The sequence below is a fragment of the Eutrigla gurnardus genome, assembly GCF_963514095.1.
Source record: "Eutrigla gurnardus genome assembly, chromosome: 20".
Classification (NCBI taxonomy): Eukaryota; Metazoa; Chordata; class Actinopteri; order Perciformes; family Triglidae; genus Eutrigla; species Eutrigla gurnardus.
The window spans coordinates 2,544,623-2,572,254 of record NC_139931.1 but is presented as its reverse complement, the minus strand read 5'-3'; the positions used below and the strand labels follow the sequence as shown (position 1 = coordinate 2,572,254).

The 27,632-nt window shown below is 52.2% G+C and overlaps 1 protein-coding gene across 6 annotated transcripts; it reads right to left on the bottom strand.

The window, feature by feature from the left end:
• Positions 1–27: 27 nt before the first annotated feature.
• On the bottom strand, positions 28–27,320 carry LOC311031499 (CASK interacting protein 2). 6 transcript variants are annotated; one of them, XM_084037804.1, is made up of 22 exons: positions 27,027–27,320; positions 25,144–25,467; positions 14,548–14,599; positions 13,828–13,925; positions 12,440–12,585; positions 11,657–11,752; positions 10,365–10,495; positions 9,923–10,031; positions 9,475–9,583; positions 8,742–8,836; positions 8,441–8,558; positions 8,031–8,198; positions 7,643–7,717; positions 5,865–6,073; positions 5,442–5,505; positions 5,025–5,122; positions 4,816–4,926; positions 4,611–4,712; positions 4,380–4,518; positions 2,636–4,306; positions 2,180–2,546; positions 28–1,433 (listed from the first exon to the last, which is right to left on the bottom strand). In XM_084037804.1, exons 2-22 carry the CDS (start codon positions 25,235–25,237, stop codon positions 1,337–1,339), a joined length of 4,149 nt encoding a protein of 1,382 aa, XP_083893930.1. In that variant the 5' UTR covers positions 25,238–25,467; positions 27,027–27,320; the 3' UTR covers positions 28–1,336. The 6 variants fall into 6 exon arrangements, with proteins under 6 accessions (XP_083893930.1, XP_083893931.1, XP_083893932.1 ...); XM_084037805.1 differs by having other exon boundaries at positions 2,180–2,543; XM_084037806.1 differs by lacking the exon at positions 7,643–7,717.
• Positions 27,321–27,632: the final 312 nt, after the last annotated feature.

The window sequence follows — 27,632 nt, the reverse complement described above, 5'->3', positions numbered from 1 at the left end:
CTGTGTCAATAACAATGAAGCACAAGATCACGAGCATCGTAGATATTTATTGGTTAAACAAATAATACAGACGAAGAGAACGACGAGACAACAGGAAATACCAAAATAACACACACACACGCACACTCACTCACTCACTCACTCACTCACTCACAAACTCACTCACTCACTCACTCACTCACAAACTCACTCACTCACTCACTCACTCACAAACTCACTCACAAACTCACTCACTCACTCACTCACTCACAAACTCACTCTCTGGCTCCATTATGATGCACCTAGTTTTTACTGCAGAGATCCGAGTCCTTCATGTTTTGGTATGAAAACACTGGTTCTCACTCTGACATTACTGACGTTACAGGTGAATCAGGCTCTGACATCATTGTTACAGGTGAGTCGGGCTCTGACATCACGACTCCTGGTGAGTGACATCACGATGATGTCGTCTGGCGTGGTGTGAATGTGGGAGGAGCCGACGGCTTCGTTTCCTGAGACTCGAGAGATCAAACATCCGATCGGTTCACACAAACGCTCGCCATCCGCTCGCTGACACCCAAACATCGTTACCATGACTCAGCTTGTTTTAAAGGAACGTTTGGACACGGAGGGTTTCTGTACAAAGACTTTGGTTTGAATATCTCTCCTGTAAATACTTCTAGTGTACAATATACATATTCAGAGAACTCTAATTTAAATACTAGTTTGGCTAAAAATGAATATCAAAAAATAGTTTGTGTGTCGCCGACGAGTCGCACGTAAAAAAAATGTCTTAAAAACCACAAAAGGTCAAAGGTGAAACGATAGGACACGTCTGATGGAGAGCCGAGAGACACGACATGAAGAGGAATGTGTGTGTGTGTGTGTGTGTGTGTGTGTGGGGGGGATACTTTTCACATTTCATTAATTATAATTTCATTATATTTTGTATGTCTGCATGTTTGTAAAAATACTATGTTATATATAAATATTTACTTTAATAAAAGCACAACAGTACAAGTACATATATATAGTAGTATATATGATATTATTGTATTATAATTAATGTGTAATAACACGTCATAATGTTTTAATAATCTGTAAGGTAACTAATTACAAATGTACTACAGTAAAAGTACAACATTTTCCTCTGAGATGAGTAGAAGTACTAAAGTACTAGTACTGGAGTAGATGTACTTCGGCTCTCCATCACGTCACAAAGACAAAACTTCACGTAACAATATTAGTGTTGAACAATAATCTCAATGATCTGTGCTGGGATGAGAAGGTTCCCCGCTCTGATTGGCTGAGAGACTCAGAGGAGGTTAAGTGCTGCTCCGCCCCTCCCTCCTGCTCCTCAGTCCAACATGGCGTCCAGCTGGTCGGCGAGGTCGTCGAACATGTTGCCGATGTCGTCCAGAATCGTCCCGGCAGACTTCACCGTGTTTGAGCCGCTGGAGACGAGAACGGGACCGACGGTTAGAACGTCCATCAACCAGACTCCATTCAGAAAACCAGCGTTTTAACAGAAGTTATCTTGTGGTCTTGCAGACGGACCTAACAAAGCATGACTCAGCACTTTTTACTGATCCCCATCATGATGGAGTTATATCAGCATCCTTTTCATCTGGTTATTGATATTAAATCACAGATAAATACTTTATTCTAGTTCCTCCAGCTGTGGTGAACCACGTGGGTCTTGCTAGAGACCTGAATACAGGACTTTCAACCGACTTGATCTACTATCAACACTTGACTGGACCTCCACATGAACGTGATGACTCTCCCCTTTAATATCACACCATGGAAGCTTGCTGCTGCCCCCTAGAGGACACTGAGTCATTACACCTGACACCAACCTGCTGCTGCCCCCTAGAGGACGCTGAGTCATTACACCTGACTCCAGCCTGCTGCTGCCCCCTAGAGGACGCTGAGTCATTACTCCTGACACCATGGAAGCCTGCTGCTGCCCCCTAGAGGACACTGAGTCATTACACCTGACACCCTGGAAGCCTGCTGCTGCCCCCTAGAGGACGCTGAGTCATTACACCTGACACCAGCCTGCTGCTGCCCCCTAGAGGACGCTGAGTCATTACTCCTGACACCATGGAAGCCTGCTGCTGCCCCCTAGAGGACACTGAGTCATTACACCTGACACCAGCCTGCTGCTGCCCCCTAGTGGGGGTAAACACAGACTTACCCGTCTGTGTTTTCCTCCAGGTTCAGTTTTCTCTCGACGGCCTTCAAAGCCGCTTCCAGTGACGTGCTGGTCTGATCCAGTCTCTGCTGGACCACCTCAGTCCCGCGGGACGACTCGGGGACGAGACCTGGACCCACCGCACATACCTGAGTCCTTGCTGCTGTCATAGAGGGACTCTGAGGGGCCTGAGGGGCCAGAGGCAGAGCTGGAGCCGGTACTGGAGCCGGAGCTGGTGCAGGAGCCGGAGCCAGTACTGGAGCTGGTACTGGAGCCGGAGCCCGGGGCCCGTAACTGGGAGAGGATGGGGAGGTGAAGGCCAGACTCTGAACCACCGTGACGGTCACTGAGGGGGAGGAGAGACCAGCTGCTGGAGAGACAACAAGTCAGGACCAACAAACTGATATTACTGGTCTGGGTTCCTGGATGTGGTCTAATGTGATCTACGGAGCATCTTACCTTGTGCTGCCAGCAGACTGTGGCGGACTGGTTTCGGGGCCACGGCGGGTTTAGGGGAGAGCGGAGGTTTGATGGGGGACCCTGTTGCCGGACTGCCCGGCCTCTCCAGACAGGTCTCACTAATCCTCAGGCTGACCTCATCCTGGATCCCGGATGCAGGCCTGCTAGTGCCGGACTCTGACCCGGCCCCCTCCCTGCTGGGGGACCCTCCTCCCGGCTCCTTGTCTTTGGGTTTGTGCCGCCGCTTCACCGTGTCCGACTCCTTCAGGTTAAACTCGGGCACATCCAGGTTCTTGGCCGCCGGTCTCTCTGGGGGCTCCAGGACCGCCTCGGCCCTGGGGGGCCCCGGAGCCTTGGGCCTCTGTTTGATAGTCAAGTTGCCCTCCTCGGCGAAGGGGATGCACTCACTGGAGCTGTTCTGAGGGGACGAGGAGCCCTCCAGGCCACGACCCTTGGACTCGTCCTCCTCAGAGTCGGACTTCACCCCTCGATCCGGATCCGTGCTGCTGCTGGTCTTGGTGGGGAGACACTCGCTCTGCACCCTCCTCCTCACCGCGGCGGCCTCCCGGGGCTCCGGCCCTGCCGAGTTGATGGAGGTGGGAAGTGGGGGCTCCTGCTGGCCGGGTTCCGGTCTGGGTCCTGGGGGGATCCTCCCCTCCGTCCTGCCCTCCAGAGAGGCTGCGATGCTCCTCACGCTCGGCGGGCTGTCTGGCCCCGCCCCCCCCGCCGCCGACGAGGTGCTGCTGCTGTCGCTCAGCTCGCCGCTGGTGATGCTGCTCACCGAGCTCAGTCTCTTGGGGGGCGGGGGAGGCGGACCTTTTTTCCGGGCGCGCACTGCAAAGGACTGACTTCGTCCCACGCCACCGTTCTTCTCCGGACTCGCCTGCAGGCGGGCCAGCTGGCTGCGGCCCGGTTTGCGGGTCAAGGTGGCGTAGGACGCCAGGTTCCCAGACCGGTACGCCGGCTCCTCGTCGTCGTCGTCCGGCTCACCGTCCGACAGCGCGTAGCGGGTCTGGGTGCGCTTCTTGGGCGGCATCAGGGTCATGCTGTGATTCTCGGGCCTGGAGCCGAAGTCTGTGGATCCACAACGAGAATGCAGGTAGCTGAAACCCTTCAGTGCCGGGGACCCGTGAGGGGAGGGGCCCCGAGACCCCGACAGTCTGGGCTTGGCCGGGATGGCGGGGTACTTAAACACGGTCGCGGTGCCCAGAGGGACCTGCTTGGGTAGCGGTCTCTGGTCCCAGCCCTCTGGGAGGTTCCTCTCCCGGGCAGGGCTGCCTTCCAGGCTCTCCTGGGACCAGCTGTGGGGGGTGACGGACGCCGTGGGGGGCTCCTGGGAGCGCCCAGAGCCTCTGGACCGGGTGTCGATGCTCTCCTGGCTCCGGGAGATCCCTGTGGCGGTCTTGAAGGCGAGGCCGTCCTCGCAGCCACCATAGTGGCGGCTCATGGCGGTCTGCAGCTCGGCGCTCAGCTCGCTGTCCTGGAAGCTCAGCATCTTGGGGGTGTGGGGGGACGAGCACTCGCCCGACGAGTCCGGCGGCTCGATGGCGACCAGGTGCAGGGCCCCGGGGCCCCGGCGACGCAGCGTGCCGTGGCCCGCCTCGGCTTGAAGGACGGCCCTCTGGATGTCGCACAGCTTCTTCACCGCCAGCATCAGCTTCTTCTGGTGACCTGGGGGGACAGTCACAACGTTAACAACCCCGGGACCTAGACCCGCCGGGACCAGAATGCAACGAGTCCTCACCCAGCTGGATGATGCCGATCTCCTGCAGGTCCTCCCAGGTCAGGTCTCTGACGATGCTGATGGAGTCGTAGCCGTTCTCAGAGAGCTTCTTGTGGTACTGAGGGAGTCCGATGGCACTGAGCCACTCGCCGAGGTCCGACTGTGGAGGAACAGATCACTCAGATCAACGGGGGTCACAAGGTCAGTGATCTACTGGGATCACATGGTCATGGTCAGCGGTTGGGGTCTTACTGGGATGTACTCCGGCAGCCACTCGGGGATGCTCAGGTTGTTGATCTCCATGGAGATCTTCTTGCGGTGGCCTGGTTTGGTGACCCCGATGGCTGTCAGATCCTGCAGACCAGAGACGTCAGATAAACACAAACCAGGTCCACAAACACAACCCGGGTCCACAAACACAACCCGGGTCCAGGTTAGAAACAGGGTGCTGGTTCACCTCGGGCGTCATCCTGCTGATGGTCGGGACGTCGTAACCAGCGGAGATGAAGTTCCCAGTATACTGCTCCAGCTGGAAGTCACTCAGCCACTGGTAGATGGCCTCGGCATCCTGCAGAGAGACCACCGGGGGGAAGACCACATGGTGAAGACCACATGGTGAAGATCACATGGTGAAGACCACATGGGTCTCATAAAGAGTCTGCTCACCTTCCCCTCCAGCAGCTGCTGAGGACGGAGGAACTGCTGGGAGAAACTCTGCTCTGCTGGTCTCTGCACCGTCACAGTCTGTCTCCGAGTGGTCCCACCTGCAGACCAGAACCAGAACCCAGCAGGGGAACTTCACAACGTATCCTGATGCTCAATAATCCAACGCAAGAGCTCAGAGGCTGAACAACGTCCAGCTCCCATATAATGGAAACTAATTCATATTTAATAGTAAAAAAAAAATCCTCAAAGAAATAAAGACTTGATCAATAATCAATAAAGACTATCATCCTGAAAAATATTGAAACTCTTAAAATAACACAGTTTAGTCAAGAATCACATTTTTATTACATCATAGAACAAATAAAAAATGATGAATGAAAATTAATAAATCAAACAGAAACATTGAGTTCTTCGTACCTGCTGGATGATCAGGCTGTCTGCTGCAGTCTGTGTGTCCAGCATCACCAGCAGGGGGCGCCGGCTGCACGCACACACACACACACGCACACACACGCACACACACGCACACACGCACACACACGCACACACACACACACACACACACACACACACACACACACACACACACACACACACACACACACACACACACACACACACACACACACACACACACACAATGCACTTAAATGCAGTCTGACTTCTAGACAAGATTCAGGAAAACGAGACGAGGAACAGCTTCAAAACAGTCATTCTGCACCGTCATGATAAAACAGAATTCATGTCATGAATCAGCACTTTTAAGAAGTCACATGTGTAAATAAAGTTTGGAAACTTTGTGCACACGATGGATCAGCTGGTGCATCGGTGTGATTGTACCTTGTTGGAGTTGTCGTAGTGACCGGCGTTGTCGTGGTGACCGGCGTTGTCGTGGTGACCGGCGTTGTCGTGGTGACCTGCGTTGTCGTGGTGACCAGCGTTGTGCTGGAGCCCGTTGGGCGCGCCGTTGCTCTCGGTGCTCTGGCCGCTGCCGGCGCTTCGGGTGCTGCCGACGCTGCCGGTGCTGCCCACGCTGTTCCTGTCTCCGGCTGCAAGACAAGCAAGGACAGAGATGATGTCACGGCGTCCAGAGGGGGGGGGGGGGGGCGGAGCATCACGGCGGCAGAGAGGGCCGGCATGAGGCTGGAGGATGCAGGTTTCTGGTGTAAAAGCTGCTGGAGAGCAGGAGGACTCAGCCATGAGGTCATCAGCAGAAATACTAAACACAACATCAGATACTACAAGAGAACACAGCAAACACTACATTCATATTTATGTACATAATCCTTAATTTACATGTTTATGTTTAGATATAAATATATATATATTATAATATATATATATATTATATTTAAGAGCAACTGCAACGTCCAAATGCCCCCAAAGATCAATAGAGTATTTGTGATTCTAAATTCCATCTGAGGATCCTCACTGAGCTCTCAGCCTGTAATGATCCAATGAACCAGTGGCGCCCCCCTGTGGCACCAGTGAGGACAACAACAGGGATTACTGACAGCCAGACGCTCTGAAGTTCAGCCTGAAGCAGTGATTGATACAGAGGTTGGACCCGACACGCCGAGAAGACCGGCAGAGGCCTCAGTCCGCTTCAGTCGGCTGCAATGGAATACAGTCAGCTACATTCGGCTACAGTCAGGTTGACTACAGTTAGGTACAGTCTACTACAGTCGACTACAGTCAGCTACAGTCGGCTTCAGTCAGCTAGAGTCGAATGGAGTTGACTAGTCGGCTACAGTCAACTACAGTCGACTACAGCCTACAGTGGGCTACAGTCGGGTCGATTACAGCCGGCTACAGTCGGCTTCAGTCAGCTACATTCGGCTACAGTCAGGTTGACTACAGTCTACTACAGTCGACTACAGTCAGCTACAGCCAGCTACAGTCGGCTTCAGTCAGCTACAGTCGGCTTCAGTCAACTACAGACTACAGTCGGGTCGGCTGCAGTCTACTACAGTCGGCTTAAGTCGACTACGGACTACAGTTGGCTGCAGTCGGGTCGACTACAGTCGGCTTGGGTCGGCTACAGCTGGCTTCAGTCGACTACAGCCGGCTAGAGTCGACTACAGTCAAGTACAGTCAAGTACAGTTGACTACAGTCCGCTCAACCACAGTCGGCTACATTCGGTTTGGCTAAAGTCGGCTTCAGTCAACTACAGACCACAGTCGGGTCGGCTGCAGTCTACTACAGTCGGCTTAAGTCGACTACGGACTACAGTTGGCTGCAGTCGGGTCGACTACAGTCGGCTTGGGTCGGGTTGGCTTCAGACGGCTAGAGTCGAGTCGACAACAATCGGCTATAGTCGACAACAGTTGACTAGAGTTGGGTCCACTACAGTCGGGACGACTACAGTCGGTCTGGATAATGCGAAGCGTCATGAGGCATCCCGTTTTGTGGACATGGTCCAGTTTTGTGGACGTGATCCCGTTTTGTGGACGTGGTCTCGTTTTGTGGACGTGGTCTCGTTTTGTGGACGTGGTCCCGTTTTGTGGACGTGGTCCCAGTCTCGGTGTGTCGGGTCCGGATGCAGAGCGGTGAGCGGGGCAGCGAGGCAGCTTCAGAACAGCCGGGGAGGAGAAGCCGTCATTCGGGGGACTCTTACCATGACAGGAGTCCCTGAGGACCCAGATGTCCTCGAAGGGACACCCAGACTGAGACAGGCGGCTCGGAGACAAACCTATCAGACACAAAGACTCTGATGGACTGCGTTCTGTCATGGGGACTGACTGGGGGGGGGGGGGGGGGGGCAGAGATAGAGATAGAAGAGGCTTCTACCGGGTCTTTGATTCAGGACTCTGGAGGGGAAAGAAGCTCTTCATGCACATTAGTGATGACACTTCCTGTTAACATCATGTTATTGTTAGAAGACCAGATCCCTGATTAAGAACCTGGATCAGGTCTCAGTCATATCAAGGCATAGGATGATGATGATGAGGAGGAGGAGGCAGACATGCAGGGAGAGGACCCTCCTCCTCCGGGGGGGTCTGTACCTGCGTTGAGGCCGTTGGCCAGCGGCAGCACCACGTGGGTGGGGGGGGCGTACAAGGTGTAGGAGTCGTCGGTCTGGGGGGCGGAGCTGAGGCTGGAGGAGAGGGGGGCTCTGGACAGCTGCTGCTGGCGCTGGGTGGGCAGAGAGGCGTGCCGGGACAGGGTGCCCCCTACAGGGCGAGACAGGGAGGGGCGGGGGGTTATCAAGCTGATGGTTAGAGATGGAGGTCAGTCATTATGTGGTATGGATGGAGGCAGGAGGGGGGAGGAGAGGAGGAGGGGAGGATGGAGGGAGTCAGAGGGAGGGAGGGGGATGATTCTGAAAGCAGGCGGATTAGTTTCTAACTTAAAAACATCATATACACCAACACTGATGCGGGATCCAGTCTAGACCTGGTCTCCTTGGACTCACCGGTCCGTCTGCTGATCACCTCCACGATGGACGGGGGGAAGAAGCCGACCCGGTCCGTCCCTCGCTGGCTGTCGTGGATGTGTCCCTTCCAGCGTCCGTCCATGTGCTGCTCCAACACCTGCAGGGGGCGACACTGAGCCGGTCACTGTGGATCACTGAGGGTCACTGTGGATCACCATGGATCACTATGTATATCTTGTTTTAATGTGTTTCTGGATGAACCCATGTTTGTGTACTAACTCTCCCCCTGTCTCTCTTTAAGGCGTGTCCAGTGTTTCCATGGTAACGGGCGGTTTCTCACCATGATGACGTCTCCGGCCCGGATGTTGAGGGCTGTGGGATCGTGGAGGTTCCAGTAGTCCTTCAGAGCTCGGACCTGCAGGACCCCCGTCGCATCTGTCAGGAAATAACATCCAGGTGGGGGTCAGGATCCAGACCAGAACCAGAACCAGAACTGTTAAACCTTCAGCAAATCCCCCAACCTTCTTCTTCTGCTTATTATTATTAATAATAATATATTTATATCCATTCCTACTATTATTTCACTAATTTTATTTTTTGCCAAAAACAAAATATAATAATCACATATTCTTCTTCTACATTATTTAGGATTTTAAAAGTACATTATAATTGTTTGAAGTCGATGATGAAAACTATCCATGATGATGAGGAAAACAACAGGAAGTAGTGCTGGTTTTCAAAATAAGAGGCCAGTGTGTTGACTGTGAGGAGAGAAAGTCTCCATGAAACACACACTGCTCATTACTCCCTCACTGGGTTCCCACAGGAACTTCAAAAGACTGCAGGATTACAGAGCAACACACACACACACACACACACACACACACACACACACACACACACACACACACACACACACACACACACACACACACACACAGAGCAGTCTGCTCTTTGAAGGCGCAGATAAGAGTTGAACGTTACGTAACCAAAACATTATAGAGAACTGCAGTCAGACAGACAGACACTCAGACAGACAGTCAGACAGACAGACAGACAGAAGCAGAGTGGACCTCGGAGCAGCTGCTTGATGTCCCTGCTGGCGTGGGACGTGGTGAACTGGTTGACGATGTCCAGCGCCGTCTGGTTGTAGGTGTTCCTGATGTTGACGTCCACGCCGGCCTGCAGGACAAGGACAGGAGGACGCCGTGGTGATGTCATACGTATCATTACATCCAGCAGGAAACCATGAGTCTGAACCGCATCCTTCAACTGTGATAAACTAGCTAACAGCCATCATGAAGTTCAAACAGCTAAGTCCAGCAGCGTAGCAGCGTAGCAGCGTAGACCAGGTCCAGCAGGTCTGTGCTGTGGTTTCATGCTACACTGGTTAGTCAATCTAAACCAATGATAGACCTGACTAAGACCACCATCTTTGGTTTATGTGGTCTACATAGGTGGGCTCTCTGGTCCGACAGGTAACTGATGATGACATCACTCAGTACTCTCAGGTGAACTCACGTCCAGCAGCAGGCGGACCACATCCGTCTTCCCGTACAGAGACGCCTCGTGTAGAGCCGTTCCCGACTTGGTGGTCTTGTTGATGTCGATGCCGGCCGCCAGCAGGAGTCTGGAACACAACAGAGACCAGCATGATCCACCTGGGTCCTGAACCTGGGTCCTGAACCTGTCCTGTAACCGAGCTGTAAACAGGGTTCCTCCACCTTTTCCAAAGTCACATTCAAGCACTTTTCAAGCATTTCCAGGTGCATTTCTATGCTTTTCCAGCACCTTCCAGCTGTAGTGGTAAACAACATATTTGTATCAATCCAATCCTCATCACATAGAACACACATTTCAAGCACTTTATTCTAAATCCAAGCACTTTTCAAACCTTGAAAACACTGAAATGCAAGTGTTTTCAAGGATTTCCAGCACCCCATCTGAATAAAGGTCTCGTTACCCGATGATGTCCTTGTGCCCGTTGCGGGCGGCGAGGTGCAGCGGCGTGGTGAAGGCCGAGTCCGTCTGTTCCTTCCTCTCGCCGTCCAACAGCGCCACTACCATGTTGCTGCTGAGCAGCAGCTGGGCCACCTGGAGGGGGGACAAGGGGGACACGATGAGACCAGACCAGACCATGAGGACCGGGGGGGAGGGCAGCCAGGGACCTGCAGACACACAAACGGGGACAAGCAGAGACACCTCAGAACCCCCACCAGGGAGTCCAGATGTTTGGAAGACAAAGTTGAGGATTTGAAACATCGGGAGTGTTTGTCTGGTTGTCATGGGAACGGAAGACACGACAACCCGACAAGCTCACTGAATCCACATGTTGGGCCTGAGAGAGACAAAGAGAACGGCCATGTGTGCCTACGGAGATAGAAAGGTTGTCATGACAACGGCGTCAACCTGTGTGTGTTTGTCCAGCTGGAACTGTGTGTTGTTGTTGAGCCGTCAGTCAACACGTCCAACACACTTCACTCAGCGCATAGACTCACTCTCAACACCCACCCAGGTCAAAGCCTGGACCTGAAACCAGGGTCCCCACAAGAATCCAGGGTCCCCACAAGAAACCAGGGTCCCCACAAGGGAGGATTTTCTCCAACCAATAGAAGGAAGTGACCATATTTGGACTGTGGAGGAGCGACGGGTGGATCTGATGAACACAAGCAACAGAGCAGCACCCTTACTGGATCTGGATCCATGTGGATTCTGGTGTGAAGCTGCTAACAAAGTTAGCTTCATGATTCAAGGTCAACTTTACAGCTAAGTGAGTCATCTTAGTAGCAAACTAGCATTGGTAGCGTGGTAGTGACCTGTCAATCAGCAGGTAAGCCCCACCCCCTAAAGCATCCCCTGCTTTCTGGTCTGGTGGACTCTAAATGGACCATAATGTACTAAATGAACATCATGCTGGCTTGAAGAAGACTTGAAACTAGAGATTGAGACCATAAACTCATGTTTACAATGTTTACTGAGATAATACATCAAGAGAGAAGTAGGACCATTTTCTCATAGACTTCTATACAACCAGAGAGGAGTCGCCCCCTGGTGGCCAGCAGAGAGAAGTAGGACCATTTTCTCATAGACTTCTATACAACCAGAGAGGAGTCGCCCCCTGGTGGCCAGCAGAGAGAAGTAGGACCATTTTCTCATAGACTTCTATACAACCAGAGAGGAATCGCCCCCTGGTGGCCAGCAGAGAGAATGTCAGTCTCTACACATAACATAAACAACATAAACAAACTTGCTCACCTGGACTCTTCCGAACTCACAGGCAAGGTCCAGAGGAGTCTTCTTGGCCTTGTTGACCAGACAGGGGTTGGACTGATGCTGCAGCAACATCTCAGACTGAAAACAAACAACAAGTGAGAGCACAGGTGAGGTAACAGGTGAGAGGACAGGTGAGGTAACAGGTGTGAGGTAACAGGTGAGAGGACAGGTGAGAGGTAACAGGTGAGGTAACAGGAGAGAGGACAGGTGAGAGGTAACAGGTGAGAGGTAACAGGTGAGAGGACAGGTGAGGGAACAGGTGAGAGGACAGGTGAGAGGTAACAGGTGAGAGGTAACAGGTGAGAGGACAGGTGAGGGAACAGGTGAGAGGACAGGTGAGAGGACAGGTGAGGTAACAGGAGAGAGGACAGGTGAGAGGTAACAGGTGAGAGGTAACAGGTGAGAGGACAGGTGAGGGAACAGGTGAGAGGACAGGTGAGAGGACAGGTGAGGTAACAGGAGAGAGGACAGGTGAGGTAACAGGTGAGAGGTAACAGGTGAGAGGTAACAGGTGAGGTAACAGGTGTGAGGTAACAGGTGAGAGGTAACAGGTGAGAGGACAGGTGAGGTAACAGGTGTGAGGTAACAGGTGAGAGGACAGGTGAGGTAACAGGTGAGAGGACAGGTGAGAGGTAACAGGTGAGGTAACAGGTGAGAGGTAACAGGTGTGAGGTAACAGGTGAGAGGACAGGTGAGGTAACAGGTGTGAGGTAACAGGTGAGAGGACAGGTGAGGTAACAGGTGTTACCGTGACAGTGAACGCACCACTTGATAGTGTCCGTACTGGGCGGCCAGGTGCAGGGGGATGTGTCCGTCCAGAGAGATGCCGTTGACTGAAGCTGCGGAGCGAAGCAGCATCAGGACGGACTCGGACTTCCCCTGCCAGGCGGCGTAGTGCAGCGGACGCATTCCTGCCAGCATCCAATACACACACACACACACACACACACACACACACACACACACACACACACACACACACACACACACACACACACACACACACACACACACAGCTCAGCACATGTGTTCATTTATACATGTTATATTATTGTATAATTATTCACCATCAGTCCATGGTCTGTCTGACTCTAAATGGACCTGTCAATCAGCAGGTAAGCCCCGCCCCCTAAAGCATCCCCTGCTTTCTGGTCTGGTGGACTCTAAATGGACCATAATGTACTAAATGAACATCATGCTGGATTGAAGAAGACTTGAAACTAGAGATTGAGACCAGAAACTCATGTTTACAATGTTTACTGAGATAAAACATCAATAGAGAAGTAGGACCATTTTCTCATAGACTTCTATACAACCAGAGAGGAGTCGCCCCCTGGTGGCCAGCAGAGAGAAGTAGGACCATTTTCTCATAGACTTCTATACAACCAGAGAGGAGTCGCCCCCTGGTGGCCAGCAGAGAGAAGTAGGACCATTTTCTCATAGACTTCTATACAACCAGAGAGGAGTCGCCCCCTGGTGGCCAGCAGAGAGAATGCAGGTTTAAGGACCTTCAGATATAAAACGAGCTGCAGCGAACGTAGCACATATCAGCTGTTAATCTGCTGACACACACACACACACACACACACACAGGTCATGTGACCCATGTGACTGGCCAGCGGACAGGAAATTAAATCTGCTCTCAGTGAAGCGTTTCAATAAAGCGACTGTTGTTCTAGAAGCTCCCGGAGGTCTCCGTCCCCGTCAGTCAGAAGTTACAGTACAGATTACATGTCAGCCGTCGGCCAATCACAGCTCGCCGTCTTTCACGACCGGCGTGCCAGACTTCATTCTGGTCTCCTGACTCCACGCTGAGGGTTCACCGAAAGGAGCGCACTGTGCTCCCGACGGTCCCTGAACGCGTCGTCAGAAACATGAATCGACATTCAGGGTCTGTTGGTCTGGACACGGTGAGGCGTTCGGGTTCAGGTTTTAATACCAATATTATTATTTATTCTAGGATTATATTTATATTATTATTATTATAAGTACATTTCAGTACTAGTAATTTTAAATATACTATACTATACAGTTTATACATTATTATGAATATTAGAACAGATCGCTTCCTCCGAATCAGACGAAACACGTATATATCTTCCTTGATGATGATTGTGTGTGTGTGTGTGTGTGTGTGTGTGTGTGCGCCTCACCGTTGCTGTCCTTGACGTCCACCGTGGCCCCGGCCTCCAGCAGGGCCGACAGCAGCTCTGTGGTTCCGGTGAGGGCAGCGTGGTGCAGCGCCGAGAACCTGCCGGGTCAGAAACAGGACTAACATGGACTAATGTGGACTAACGAGGACTATGGTGGACCAACCGTGGACTGACTACAACGTACCATCTGAGCACCAGAACCAGACAGAGACAGACAGACAGAGAGAGAGAGAGAGAGAGAGAGAGACAGGAAGAGACAAAAAATGGATTTGCCCTAAACCGCTGGGCATTTAGTATTTAACTCTGCCATCTTCATTATTAATACTATGATTATTATTATTGTATTATTATAATTATAATAATTATTCCCAGTAGTGAAGCTAGCTCATATTTCATGACCTCCGGGAACACCTTCCCACAATGCATCAGGTGTCAGCGCTGCATTAAGTCATCCCAGCTCTTTGTCGGGGCCCTCTGCTCCCTGACCTTCGACCCCCCCTCCTCTGAACAAAGGAGGCCGACACTTGACGACATCTCGGGACTCTCAGCACGCCGCCGTCTCTTTCAGCCATCGTCATGGCGACGGTGTTGACTCAGAGCTCAGCCGGGACGTTTTCTTTACGTATGAAGGTAAAAATAATAAATACTTGTGACCTGATGGTGGCGCTAGATGGACAGTCATAGGGTCTCCAGACTGACTCAGCAGTAAAGGTCACTCACCCGTCGGAGTCCTGGTAGTTGACGTTCAGCTTCTTGGTGGAGCCCAGCAACTCTGGAAGACACAACAACACAGGATCAGTGACCAGGTCTGGGACCAGCAAGTCCTCCAAGACCCCCTCACACAGGACCCAGACCCCCTCACACAGGACCCAGACCCCCTCACACAGGATCCAGACCCCGTCACACAGGACCAAGACCCCCCTCACACAGGACCCAGACCCCCTCACACAGGATCCAGACCCCCTCACACAGGACACAGACCCCGTCCCACAGGATCCAGACCCCCTCACACAGGACCAAGACCCCCTCACACAGGATCCAGACCCCCGTCACACAGGATCCAGACCCCCCTCATACAGGACCCAGACCCCCTCACACAGGACAAAGACCCCCTCACACAGGACCAAGACCCCGTCAGACAGGACCCAGACCCCCTCACACAGGATCCAGACCCCCTCACACAGGACCAAGACCCCCTCACACAGGATCCAGACTCCCTGACACAGGACCCAGACTCCCTCACACAGGATCCAGACCCGCCACCACAGTATAAAGCTGCTCTGGGATCAGCTCTGTCTGTATCAGAGGATTCTCAGGGAAGTTTTTTCTCTGGATGAACATCAGAGATAATTATCACTCTGGAAGTGTGTGTGTGTGTGTGTGTGTGTGTGTGTGTGTGTATGTGTGTGTGTGTGTATGTGTGTGTGTGTGTGTGTGTGTGTGCCGCAGTTTCGCTGACTCGTGTGATGTCACAGCGACGCCTCGGCCCGACTTCTCTCACAGACCTGCTGTCTGTAAACACGGCGATTGAAGCTGCTGCTGTGTTTACTGTCGGGGGTCACGGCAGGTCAAAGGTCAGGCCGCGCTGCAGCTGGAGGATGGGAACCAGATCCCAGACCAGCAGACCCGAGATCAGTCTTTTAGACGTCGAAATGTAGTGGATTCATCTCTGCCTGCAGCAGCAGAAACTGCTTTGAAGTATTGCAGCGTTATTTGGGGGGGGGGGGAGACCAGCAGGCGGCCCCTCTGGGGGGTCGGAGCGCCGCTTTGATAATGACCTGGATTTTATAATTAATGGGAATAAATCAGCAGGAAAATTAAAACTCAGACACAAAGTGAACAAACAGAGACATGAAACTTCTCTTCAAAGTCTCTCACTTCCTGTCCCGCCTCTTACACTCGTTATCGTATATATTTGTGTGTGTGTGTATATATATATATCTATATATATACATACACATATATATATACATATATATATATATACATATATATACAGTATATATATGTAATATACACTCAACAAAAATATAAACGCAACACTTTTGTTTTTGCTCCCATTTTTCATGAGATGGACTTAAAGATCTAAAATTCATTCCAGATACACAATATTACCATTTCTCTCAAACATTGTTCACAAATCTGTCTAAATGTGTGATAGTGAGCACTTCTGCTTTGCTGAGATAATCCATCCCACCTCACAGGTGTGCCACATCAAGATGCTGATCTGACATCATGATTAGTGCACAGGTGTACCTTATACTGCCCACAATAAAAGGCCACTCTGAAATGTGCAGTTTTGTCTCACAGCAAAATGCCACAGATGCCACAAGCATTGAGGGAGCGTGCAATTGGCATGCTGACAGCAGGAATGTCAACCAGATCTGTTGCTCGTGCATTGAATGTTCATTTCTCCACCATAAGCCGTCTCCAAAGGCGTTTCAGAGAATATGGCAGTACATCCAACCGGCCTCACAATCGCAGACCACGTGTAACCACACCAGCCCAGGACCTCCACATCCAGCAGGTTCACCTCCAAGATCGTCTGAGACCAGCCACTCAGACAGCTGCTGAAACAATTGGTTTGCATAACCAAACAATTTCTGCACAAACTGTCAGAAACCGTCTCAGGGAAGCTCAACTGCATGCTCGTCGTCCTCATCGGGGTCTTAACCTGACTCCAGCTCGTCGCCGTAACAGACTTGAGTGGGCAAATGCTCACATTCGATGGCGTCTGGCACGTTGGAGAGGTGTTCTCTTCACGGATGAATCTCGGTTTACATTGTTCAGGGCAGATGGCAGACAGCGTGTGTGGCGTCGTGTGGGTGAGCGCTTTGCTGATGTCAATGTTGTGGATCGAGTGGCCCATGGTGGTGGTGGGGTTATGGTATGGGCAGGCATCTGTTATGGACGAAGAACACAGGTGCATTTTATTGATGGCATTTTGAATGCACAGAGATACCGTGATGAGATCCTGAGGCCCATTGTTGTGCCATACATCCATGAACATCACCTCATGTTTCAGCAAGATAATGCACGGCCCCATGTTGCAAGGATCTGTACACAATTCTTGGAAGCTGAAAATGTCCCAGTTCTTGCATGGCCAGCATACTCACCGGACATGTCTACCATTGAGCATGTTTGGGATGTGCTTGACCGGCGTATACGACAGCGTGTACCAGTTCCCACTAATATCCAGCAACTTCGCACAGCCATTGAAGAGGAGTGGACCAACATTCCACAGGCCACAATTGACAATCTGATAAACTCTATGCGAAGAAGATGTGTTGCACTGCATGAGGCAAATGGTGGTCACACCAGATACTGACTGGTTCTGAGTCCCCAGACCCCCAATAAAGCAAAAAAATGCACATTTCAGGGTGGCCTTTTATTGTGGACAGTCTAAGGCACACCTGTGCACTAATCATGATGTCAGATCAGCATCTTGATGTGGCACACCTGTGAGGGGGGATGGATTATCTCAGCAAAGCAGAAGTGCTCACTATCACACATTTAGACTGATTTGTGAACAATGTTTGAGAGAAATGGTAATATTGTGTATCTGGAATGAATTTTAGATCTTTAAGTCCATCTCATGAAAAATGGGAGCAAAAACAAAAGTGTTGCGTTTATATTTTTGTTGAGTGTATATATGTATATATGTATATATATATATATATATATATATACACATATATATATGCGCATATACATGGATACATATACTGGTCAGACTGGTGGACTCTTGTAGAGATTCTGGGTCTGTTTGAAGTTTTGGAGTCTTGGAGGGGATACGAGCCCCCCCCCCCCCGTCACACAGCGTAACATAATGAAAGTGTGCAGGTCTGATATGGACTGGTCTGATGTGGACTGGTCTGATGTGGACTGTGAAGGATCACAGGAACATGTTTGCTCCCAGCTCGCCTCCCTTATTGTTACGGAGGAAGTGAGTTCAGCTCCACACCCTGTTCCTCTGCTCATAATGGACTTTTCCTCTCAGACCCCCCCCCCCCGCCTGGAGGGAGATAAGCCGGCCCATTAACTGCCTTCCTTTTCTGTGTACTGTTACAGCTTTCTGCTTTAGAGTGTCTAAAAACTCACACGTTTCACCGGGAACACCCTCGCCCTGACAGCCCTGGTGCATCATGGGAGTGGAAGCTGTGTGGCTAGCTAGTTCCAGTGTCCCCAGCGTCCCAGTGTTCCCAATGTTCCAGTGTTCCCAGCGTTCCTGTGTTCCCAGCGTTCCCAGTGTTCCAGTGTTCCCAGCGTCCCAGTGTTCCTGTGTTCCCAGCGTTCCTGTGTTCCCAGTGTTCCCAATGTTCCCGTGTTCCCAATGTTCCCAGTGTTCCCGTGTTCCCAGCGCCCCAGTGTTCCAGCGTTCCAGTGTTCCCAGTGTTCCCAGCGTCCCAGTGTCCCCAGCGTTCCAGTGTTCCCAGCGTCCCCACTGTTCCCGTGTTCCCAATGTTCCCAGTGTTCCAGTGTTCCTGTGTTCCCAGCGTTCCCAATGTTCCAGTGTTCCCAGCGCCCCAGTGTTCCCAATGTTCCCGTGTTCCCAATGTTCCCCGTGTTCCCAGCGCCCCAGTGTTCCAGCGTTCCCAGTGTTCCCAGCGTCCCAGTGTTCCCAATGTTCCCAGTGTTCCCAGTGCCCCCAATGTTCCAGTGTTCCCAATGTTTCAGTGTTCCCAGTGTTCCCAATGTTCCCAATGTTCCAGTGTTCCCAATGTTTCAGTGTTCCCAGTGTTCCCAATGTTTCAGTGTTCCCAATGTTCCAGTGTCTGACTGAACTGTGTCCTCTCTCTCTCCCTCTCTCTCTCTCTCTGAACTCTGGAGGAAACGGTCTGGAGTCAGATTCCAGACCCAGAAAGGGGGATCCGAGGCGGCGCTGGGGTCCACATACCAACACCATGACATCACGCCTCCATTCAGACGGGGACAATGGCTGGCACGGAGACGCCGGCAGCTTCCAGGCACACAAACCCAGTGGAACTGGGAGCAGCACAGCTGTGAGACCCAAACCGGCTGGAAGGGGACCAGCTCCGGTCGTCCGAGTCCTCCCGAGTCCTCCGCCTGGAAATAAACTCTGCTTTTAGCTCCTCGCCACAGTTCTGACCCAAATTAGAGCTCTGAGAATTCCTGTCATGCTCCGCGGTCCAGATACGAGACGGACGCCACCGCCGCCGCAGCTGAGCATTCTGGGTAGAAGAGATACCGCTTCTACGTCGGGGGGTTGTTTACCGCTGTCGGGGAAACATGCAGAAAATATGTTTTTTTTCTACAGTGAATTTAAGAGAAACATTCAGCTTCGTTTCTCTTCATGGAAGCTCACAGGTCATTTAGACGGAGGACAAAACAGTGACTCAGCAGAAACTCAGCTTCACTTGTTTCTTCTCAGTTTAAAGAATCAAACCAACACGTTATCAGGGCTCCTCCACCTTCTCCAAGGTCACATTGAGCACTTTCCAAGCATTTCCAGGTGCATTTCCATGCTTTTCCAGCCCCTTCCAGCTGTGGTAAACTCCATATTTGTACCAATCCAATGGTCAGTATTCAGTCTACTTATTCTGTCACTTGTTCATCACATTAAATGAGATGTTATTGTCCTCTAAACAACCAACATGATGTTTGGAGACAGCTTTTTACAGAAGGACCACAAATGAAAGGAAAACTAATTCCACTAACAGATCCACAGAAATATAATCACCAACTATTTTCATCATCTGTTCATCATCAAAAGTCATTTTTCATAAAGAAATGTCAGAAAATGCTGTTTTCAGTCCCTCAAATATGGAGATCTTCTTTTCTCTGTTCTATCATAGATGTCATCACATACAACACACATTTCAAACACTTTGTTCTAAATCCAAGCACTTTTCAAACCTTGGAAACACCACACTAAAATTCAAGAGTTTTCAAGGATTTCCAGTGGCTGGTTCATGTAACTAAACATGTCCAACTTCTAAATCCATCAGTTTATCTGATTTATACACACGATAAATCTTCTATATTATTATTATTGTTGTTATTATTTTATTAATAATATGTCCGTCTGTAACGTTGAGGACGTTGAAGACGCTGAGACGACAGTGGACACGAGTCCAGGTCTTTAACCGCGGAGACGCCGTCGCAGGTGTTTACAGTCCATAGAGCGATGCATTCAATGTCCTTCAGGAGAAGTCAGCGGCGGGTCATGTGACGTCCCAGCAGATAAAAGGACGAGTGCAGAACTTTGGTTACATAACGCAGCGCATAAAGAGAAACACCGGCAGCCATGTTACTCTGCTGCAGCCAATATACACAAAGTACTACACACAATACTACACAGGATACTACACAATACACACTCAACCACACACACACACACACTTCACACAGGACGGAGCCTCGAACCAGATTCCTCTATGTCTGCTTTTCTTTGCAGAGCTTCTATGACAGCGAGTGGTTTAACATGTTTACATGAAGACGTCCAATCAGATGAGAGGAAGACACATTCATGGGAGGGAGGGAGGACGGTGGCGTGGAGGGAGGATAGTGGCGTGGAGGGAGGATAGTGGCGTGGAGGGAGGGAGGGAGGACGATGGCGTTGAGGGAGGGAGGACGATGGCGTTGAGGGAGGGAGGACGGTGGCGTGGAGGGAGAACGGTGGCGTGGAGGGAGGATGGTGGCGTGGAGGGAGGGAGGACGGTGGCGTGGAGGGAGGGAGGGAGGGAGGACGATGGCGTGGAGGGAGGATAGTGGCGTGGAGGGAGGGAGGGAGGGAGGACGATGGCGTTGAGGGAGGGAGGACGGTGGCGTGGAGGGAGGGAGGGAGGACGATGGCGTTGAGGGAGGGAGGACGGTGGCGTGGAGAGAGGGAGGACGGTGGCGTGGAGGGAGGATAGTGGCGTGGAGGGAGGGAGGGAGGACGATGGCGTTGAGGGAGGGAGGACGGTGGCGTGGAGGGAGGGAGGACGATGGCGTGGAGGGAGGGAGGACGGTGGCGTGGAGGGAGGGAGGATGGTGGCGTGGAGGGAGGATAGTGGCGTGGAGGGAGGGAGGTAGGATGATGGCGTGGAGGGAGGGAGGATTGTGGCGTGGAGGGAGGGAGGACGGTGGCGTGGAGGGAGGGAGGATGGTGGCGTGGAGGGAGGGAGGACGGTGGCGTGGAGGGAGGGAGGATGGTGGCGTGGAGGGAGGATAGTGGCGTGGAGGGAGGGAGGACGGTGGCGTGGAGGGAGGGAGGTAGGATGGTGGCGTGGAGGGAGGGAGGACGGTGGCGTGGAGGGAGGGAGGACGATGGCGTTGAGGGAGGGAGGACGATCGCGTTGAGGGAGGGAGGACGGTGGCGTGGAGGGAGAACGGTGGCGTGGAGGGAGGATGGTGGCGTGGAGGGAGGGAGGTAGAATGGTGGCGTGGAGGGAGGGAGGGAGGGAGGACGATGGCGTGGAGGGAGGGAGGACGATGGCGTTGAGGGAGGGAGGACGGTGGCGTGGAGGGAGAACGGTGGCGTGGAGGGAGAACGGTGGCGTGGAGGGAGGGAGGACGGTGGCGTGGAGGGAGGATAGTGGCGTGGAGGGAGGGAGGACGGTGGCGTGGAGGGAGGATAGTGGCGTGGAGGGAGGGAGGTAGGATGATGGCGTGGAGGGAGGGAGGATTGTGGCGTGGAGGGAGGGAGGATTGTGGCGTGGAGGGAGGGAGGACGATGGCGTGGAGGGAGGATAGTGGCGTGGAGGGAGGACGATGGCGTGGAGGGAGGGAGGACGGTGGCGTGGAGGGAGGGAGGACGGTGGCGTGGAGGGAGGGAGGACGATGGCGTGGAGGGAGGGAGGACGGTGGCGTGGAGGGAGGGAGGACGATGGCGTGGAGGGAGGATAGTGGCGTGGAGGGAGGACGATGGCGTGGAGGGAGGGAGGATTGTGGCGTGGAGGGAGGGAGGGAGGACGATGGCGTGGAGGGAGGATAGTGGCGTGGAGGGAGGACGATGGCGTGGAGGGAGGATAGTGGCGTGGAGGGAGGACGATGGCGTGGAGGGAGGGAGGACGATGGCGTGGAGGGAGGGAGGACGGTGGCGTGGAGGGAGGGAGGACGATGGCGTGGAGGGAGGGAGGACGATGGCGTGGAGGGAGGGAGGACGGTGGCGTGGAGGGAGGACGGTGTTCATCAGGTGAAGAAGGAGTGGGAGGAGCCAGCGGGCCTGTGGAGTTCCGCATCACGCCGCTATTTCCTTCTAGAACATTTATATTGTTTCTTCATATTAAAGGTAATCAGAGTATTTTTTTGCCGTGCAGAGAAAAAAAGATCCGGCGCTCCGGTTCCCAACCGCTGTGCAGCAGGTAGCCCGTTGCCATGGAGACACATGTACGTGAAGAAGTGGGTCACGTCTCAGAGATGAAGCGTAGTCGTCCCGCGCCGACGACGTTTCCTTCGTCTCACTTCAACTTCCTCTGAGGCAGGAAGTGAATTATTGATTGATTTGAAATAAATCAAAGTGAGACCTCCTCCTCCTCCTCCTCTTCTTCATCTACTTCCTGTCACAGACTGGAGGTCTGGGCCCCAGACCGTCTGGGGGTCCTGAGGGGCCCCTCTGTGTCCCCGCAGCACTAATTAATCACAACAAAATTAGACAGCTGAACACACAGATTTAACACTTGGATGTGAGGAAACGTCAGACAGGAAGTGGCGCGGCGGCGGGGGCGATGGCGGCGGGGAGAACACGGCACCGTGATGTCAAGGAAACGTCTTTCCTTGTCAACGTGTTCCAGTTCCAGACGATCATGTGACTCCAGGAAAGCAGGAGAACCGAGACGTACAACAGCCGGAGCACAACCTGAAGGCACCACGATTCCTGGAGGAGGTCTAATATATTAGATATTTATTATCAACAGTTTGTTGTTAAGATGCCACAATTCCCGCCCTTTCAAACGGACCTTAAATGCAACGTTTCCTGCTGAAAGAAATGAAGACCATGAGAAACAAACTTTCTATTTGACTTTCATTATATTTCAAACTGCTGCGATGTATTTGGTGAGTTATATAACACTGCTCCTCGCTGCTAAGCTCCGCCTCTCATCACCAAACACAGAAGGTCGACGGGTTTACGACGCCCAATAAGGAGACTCCGCCGGGTCAATAATAATACCCATTAAGCACTCTGGTCGAGAAGACGGCGGACGCTTTTACTGGCCTTTAGACTGATGTGATTTTAAACAGACGTTAAATGTCGGAACGTTATTATGCGTTTCCCTCCGTGTGTGTGGTTTCCTGAACATAAAGTGCATCATATAGAAGTAGAACAGACATAGAACTGTTCTCAGAAGTCATGTGACTCGTACAGAACAACATGGTTGTTGTTGGTTGTCATGGTGACGCCACACACCAGTGGGGCTGTTAAGTGATGTCACAGCCAAACAGGAAGAGAGAGGACGCAGCTCTGGAGACGGACGCCTGGATAGTGAGCTAGTTAGCTAGTTAGCAGCGCCGCTGCCATGGTAACGGTGGATGGGGGAGCGGCTCCTTCTGGGTGATGGACGGCGTGCTGAGCAGCAGGACAATGGCTGGGGGTCATGTGACCGTTTGCAGGAAGTCCCCGAGGGACCAGGAGGGGCCACGTCCACGTCTACACCGTTACATCACATCCTGTCATCACTCGCAGAGGTCAGAGGTCACCAGTGGACCGGTTATCTGCCTGATAAAGACTGACCTCCTGGTGACCCCGGGGCCGCTGGGGGGCCGCTGGGGGGGCCGCTCTTCTTAGTCAATATCAGGCAGCGAGGCGACAGTGAGGAGGAAGAGGAGGAGGAAGAGGTCTTACTCCTCTCAGTGACTTCTATCAACCATTTAGACTCAAATATAATATTTTCATTACATCATCTTCATCATCATCAACATCATCATCACCACCACCACCTTCATCATCCCCATCTCCATAACCATCATCACCATCTCCATAACCATCATCATCATCACCATCTTCATCCTCATCTCCATCACCATCTTCATCATCATCATCATCCCCATCATCATCTTCATCACCATTGCCATCATCATCACCCCATCATCATCACCATCTTCATCATCATCCCCATCATCATCACCATCTTCATCATCATCCCCATCATCACCATCTTCATCATCATCCCCATCATCACCATCTCCATCATCATCACCATCATCATCACCATCATCATCTTCATCACCATCACCATCTTCATCACCATCACCATCATCATCTTCATCACCATCTCCATCACCATCATCATCCCCATCATCCCCATCTCCATCACCATCTTCATCACCATCGCCATCATCATCACCATCTTCATCATCATCCTCATCATCATCTTCATCACCATCTCCATCACCATCGCCATCATCATCCCCATCATCCCCATTTCCATCACCATCTTCATCATCATCACCATCTTCATCACCATCGCCATCATCATCACCATCTTCATCATCATCCCCATCATCATCTTCATCACCATCTCCATCACCATCGCCATCATCATCACCATCATCATCACCATCTTCATCATCATCACCATCATCACCATCTTCATTATCATCACCATCATCATCATCATCTTCATCATCATCCCCATCACCATCTTCATCATCATCTCCACCATCATCATCACCATGATCATCATCATCATAACTTTATTAATCTCTCTAGATATTTATTAATTAAAAATGGTGACATGGTGGACACAGGAAGGGGCGGGGCTTAGTCCCTTCAGCTCCGACTAACTACTTTGGTAGGAAGTCGGGTTTTTGGAAATCTGAGTCGGTGAAGACTTTACTATTATTTAAGTGAAATCAGTTGCTAGGAGACAACTTTAGCAGCATCCAATGAAAAGCGTTGCCTATGAAAACAGGAAGTGCCTACAACGTCAACACCTCCAAAAGTAAGAGCTGCATGGCTAAACGTCTCCGTCTCCACCAGGAAGACCCCGAGACCAGGACAGGCCAGGAGACCCCTGGACACCAGCCCAGGAGACCCCTGACACCAGCCCAGGAGACCCCGGACACCAGCCCAGGAGACCCCTGACACCAGCCCAGGAGACCCCTGGACATCAGCCCAGGGGACCCCTGACACCAGACCAGGAGACCCCGGACACCAGCCCAGGAGACCCCTGACACCAGCCCAGGAGACCCCTGGACATCAGCCCAGGGGACCCCTGACACCAGACCAGGAGACCCTGGACACCAGACCAGGGGACCCCTGGATACCAGACCAGGAGACCCCTGGACACCAGAGCAGGGGACCCCTGGATACCAGACAGGAGACCCCTGAGACCAGCAGAACATTTCACAATAAAAGCATGAGGTACTCACTGTTCCGGTTGGCGCGGAGCTTGGACAGCAGCTTCTGGGTGGACAGCAGGTCTCCGGTCTTCACCGCCTGCAGCAGGTCCTGCTCCTTCCCCATCCTCCTCGGGTCTGAACCGGCTTTATTAAATCCTCCTCAGAGCCTCATGCTGACCTCCGGAGACATGGAGACCTGCCTCAGGTGTGGGACTCCCTTTCTCTGCACTCCAGGGACCAGAACCAGGTTTCAGACGTATCCTGTCTCTGGGAGAGTATTTCCTAATTTCCTGAGCAGACGTTTCTTCTCCTCCTCGACAGGGTTTCCAGGTTCAGAGGCGATGTGGTTCAGGACTGGAAAGAAAGGATCACAAAACAGGAAGTGAGACGCAGTCAGCTGTGTGGACAACGTCTCAGATCACTTCCAATAACAACAGGCACCAGGGATCTGGGTCCCGGAGCATCTCGTAAACCCCCAAATCCAGTCCAGAATCCACTTATCAGATCCTGATCCCGTCTTATTCCTCACTGAGTCTAATCAGGTTTAACACACACACACACACACACACACACAGAAACAAAACAAACCCTGGCAGCTCGTCAGGGACCCATGGAGGGTCTCCTCACAGAGGGTCTCCTCGTGGAGGGTCTCCCCTGATCCGGGACAACAGACTCACTTATCTCACAGTTTAACAGCAGAGGCGAGTGAGTGATGTGTGTGGGACCAGCTGACGTGGAGTCCTGGTCCTGGTCTCTGTGCGGGCTGCCTAGTCCTGATCTGCTGCCTCCCCTCAGGGCTCTGTGATGATGTACGTGCATCCAGACTTCATCCCGGGTGCAGAGACTACTTAAAGTCTTCCGGCCCAGCGACCCTGCCACCACTTAGACCCTGGGGGGGGTCTGCAGATCACAGACGTGGGCCGCTGACAGTCCTGGTCTCTGCACGAGAACCTGATCGCTGCTGCAGGACCAGGACCTCAGAGACAGTGTTGCTGTATAAACAGAAAAGAGGGGTTTTGCAGCCAGATCACAGAGTCCACATCGCGATACTGGTCTGTTTTTCCTGGTTACAACTGGATCCGTTACATAACCGGCAGCCACGGAGGAACACTGGGCGTAAGCAGAGCTGTCAGGCCCATTTACACCCATCACCCCCCCCCCCACCCCCGGCGGCTTCCACTCTCGCTGCATTCACGGCGAGAGGAACAAAGCGCGGGTCTCACTTTGACCCCGCAGGGTCTCTCCCGAGTCCCGAGTCCCGGAGTGTGTGCAGAGCGACAGTGAAGAACAAATCACACACTCGTTGCACGATGACGCCATTATTTTGAAAATACTGAAGCAGTTCGCGTGTTTACACTGAATCCGACACCAACCAAAATAAAAGTTAGATGACATGTTCCGGACCAGACCCCGTTCACAAAAACACCGATTCTAGACTTTTGCGAATAAACAGAAATATTACGTGTTTGCCGGTTCGAGTCCGCGAGGAGACTCTGGAACACCTGAAGCACTAGAAAGGACCAGTGAACCTCTCACACAATGATATGGGGTGGTGGGGGGGGGGGGGGGGTCCGAATGTTACCTGAAATCTCACCGGATCAGAGTCCGTCGCGAGGGAGCCGAACTGCGCCGAATCCCAGATTTCATTGTAAAGAAACAGAAAAGTGTTTGTTCGACGGTTAAACGGAGTAAACATGCATGTGTGGAGGGTTTGGGTGGAGCGGTGAAACGGGCACATCGCGGCCGGACTCTGGCGTGTCAGCGGACCGCGGGGAGCTCCGCCGCCGCCGCCGCCGCCGCCGTCGACCTTTGCCCCGCGGAGCTAGCGGACGTCTAAGCACGCGTTTTTATCCGAAGCCACGTTAACCGTTAGAAGAAGCCCGTGGGTTTACCGGGGAACCTGAACACCTCACCTCGGTCGGTCAAGTACGGCAGAAACTTTTTCCGGAGTCCGGATCTCCGCGGACCACTGTGGCAGTTTGTCGGGAAGAACTCCGGGAGAGTTTTCCCTGGTGTTTGTAATCCAGGAGAGTCCGGATCAATAATCCAAGTGTTTGCGTCCGAAACCGTGTTAGATTCGAGTTTAATCCACAGCGCCGGATTCACGTACAAAATACGTTGTTTTTTTAGGACTTCGGTTCTTCGGACGACGCGTCGCCGGTGACGCTCTTCCAGGTTTTCCCTCCGCGCCGTGAATGCCACATTCTCTCGGCCGCGGCTCCGCAGTGTGGACGCGGTGTCAAGTTACACGCGACACCGGGATGAACATCCGGCACGGACTTTCAAAATAAATCCCGTCAGAGCCATAACGTTACAGAATTAAATCCAGTTTGTTTTCAGATGTATTTTCTTAAGGATGCAGTGAACGTACATGTGTTGATATTTTACATTTTATTCGCTTTTTGAAGAGATTATTAATCCTACTTGGAAATATGAGCACCTCTTCACATTAGTGACGCTGGTAACTATGTAATATTTGTTGTTTTTGTTAGTACAAATGTATGGAAGCGCATTTCCGC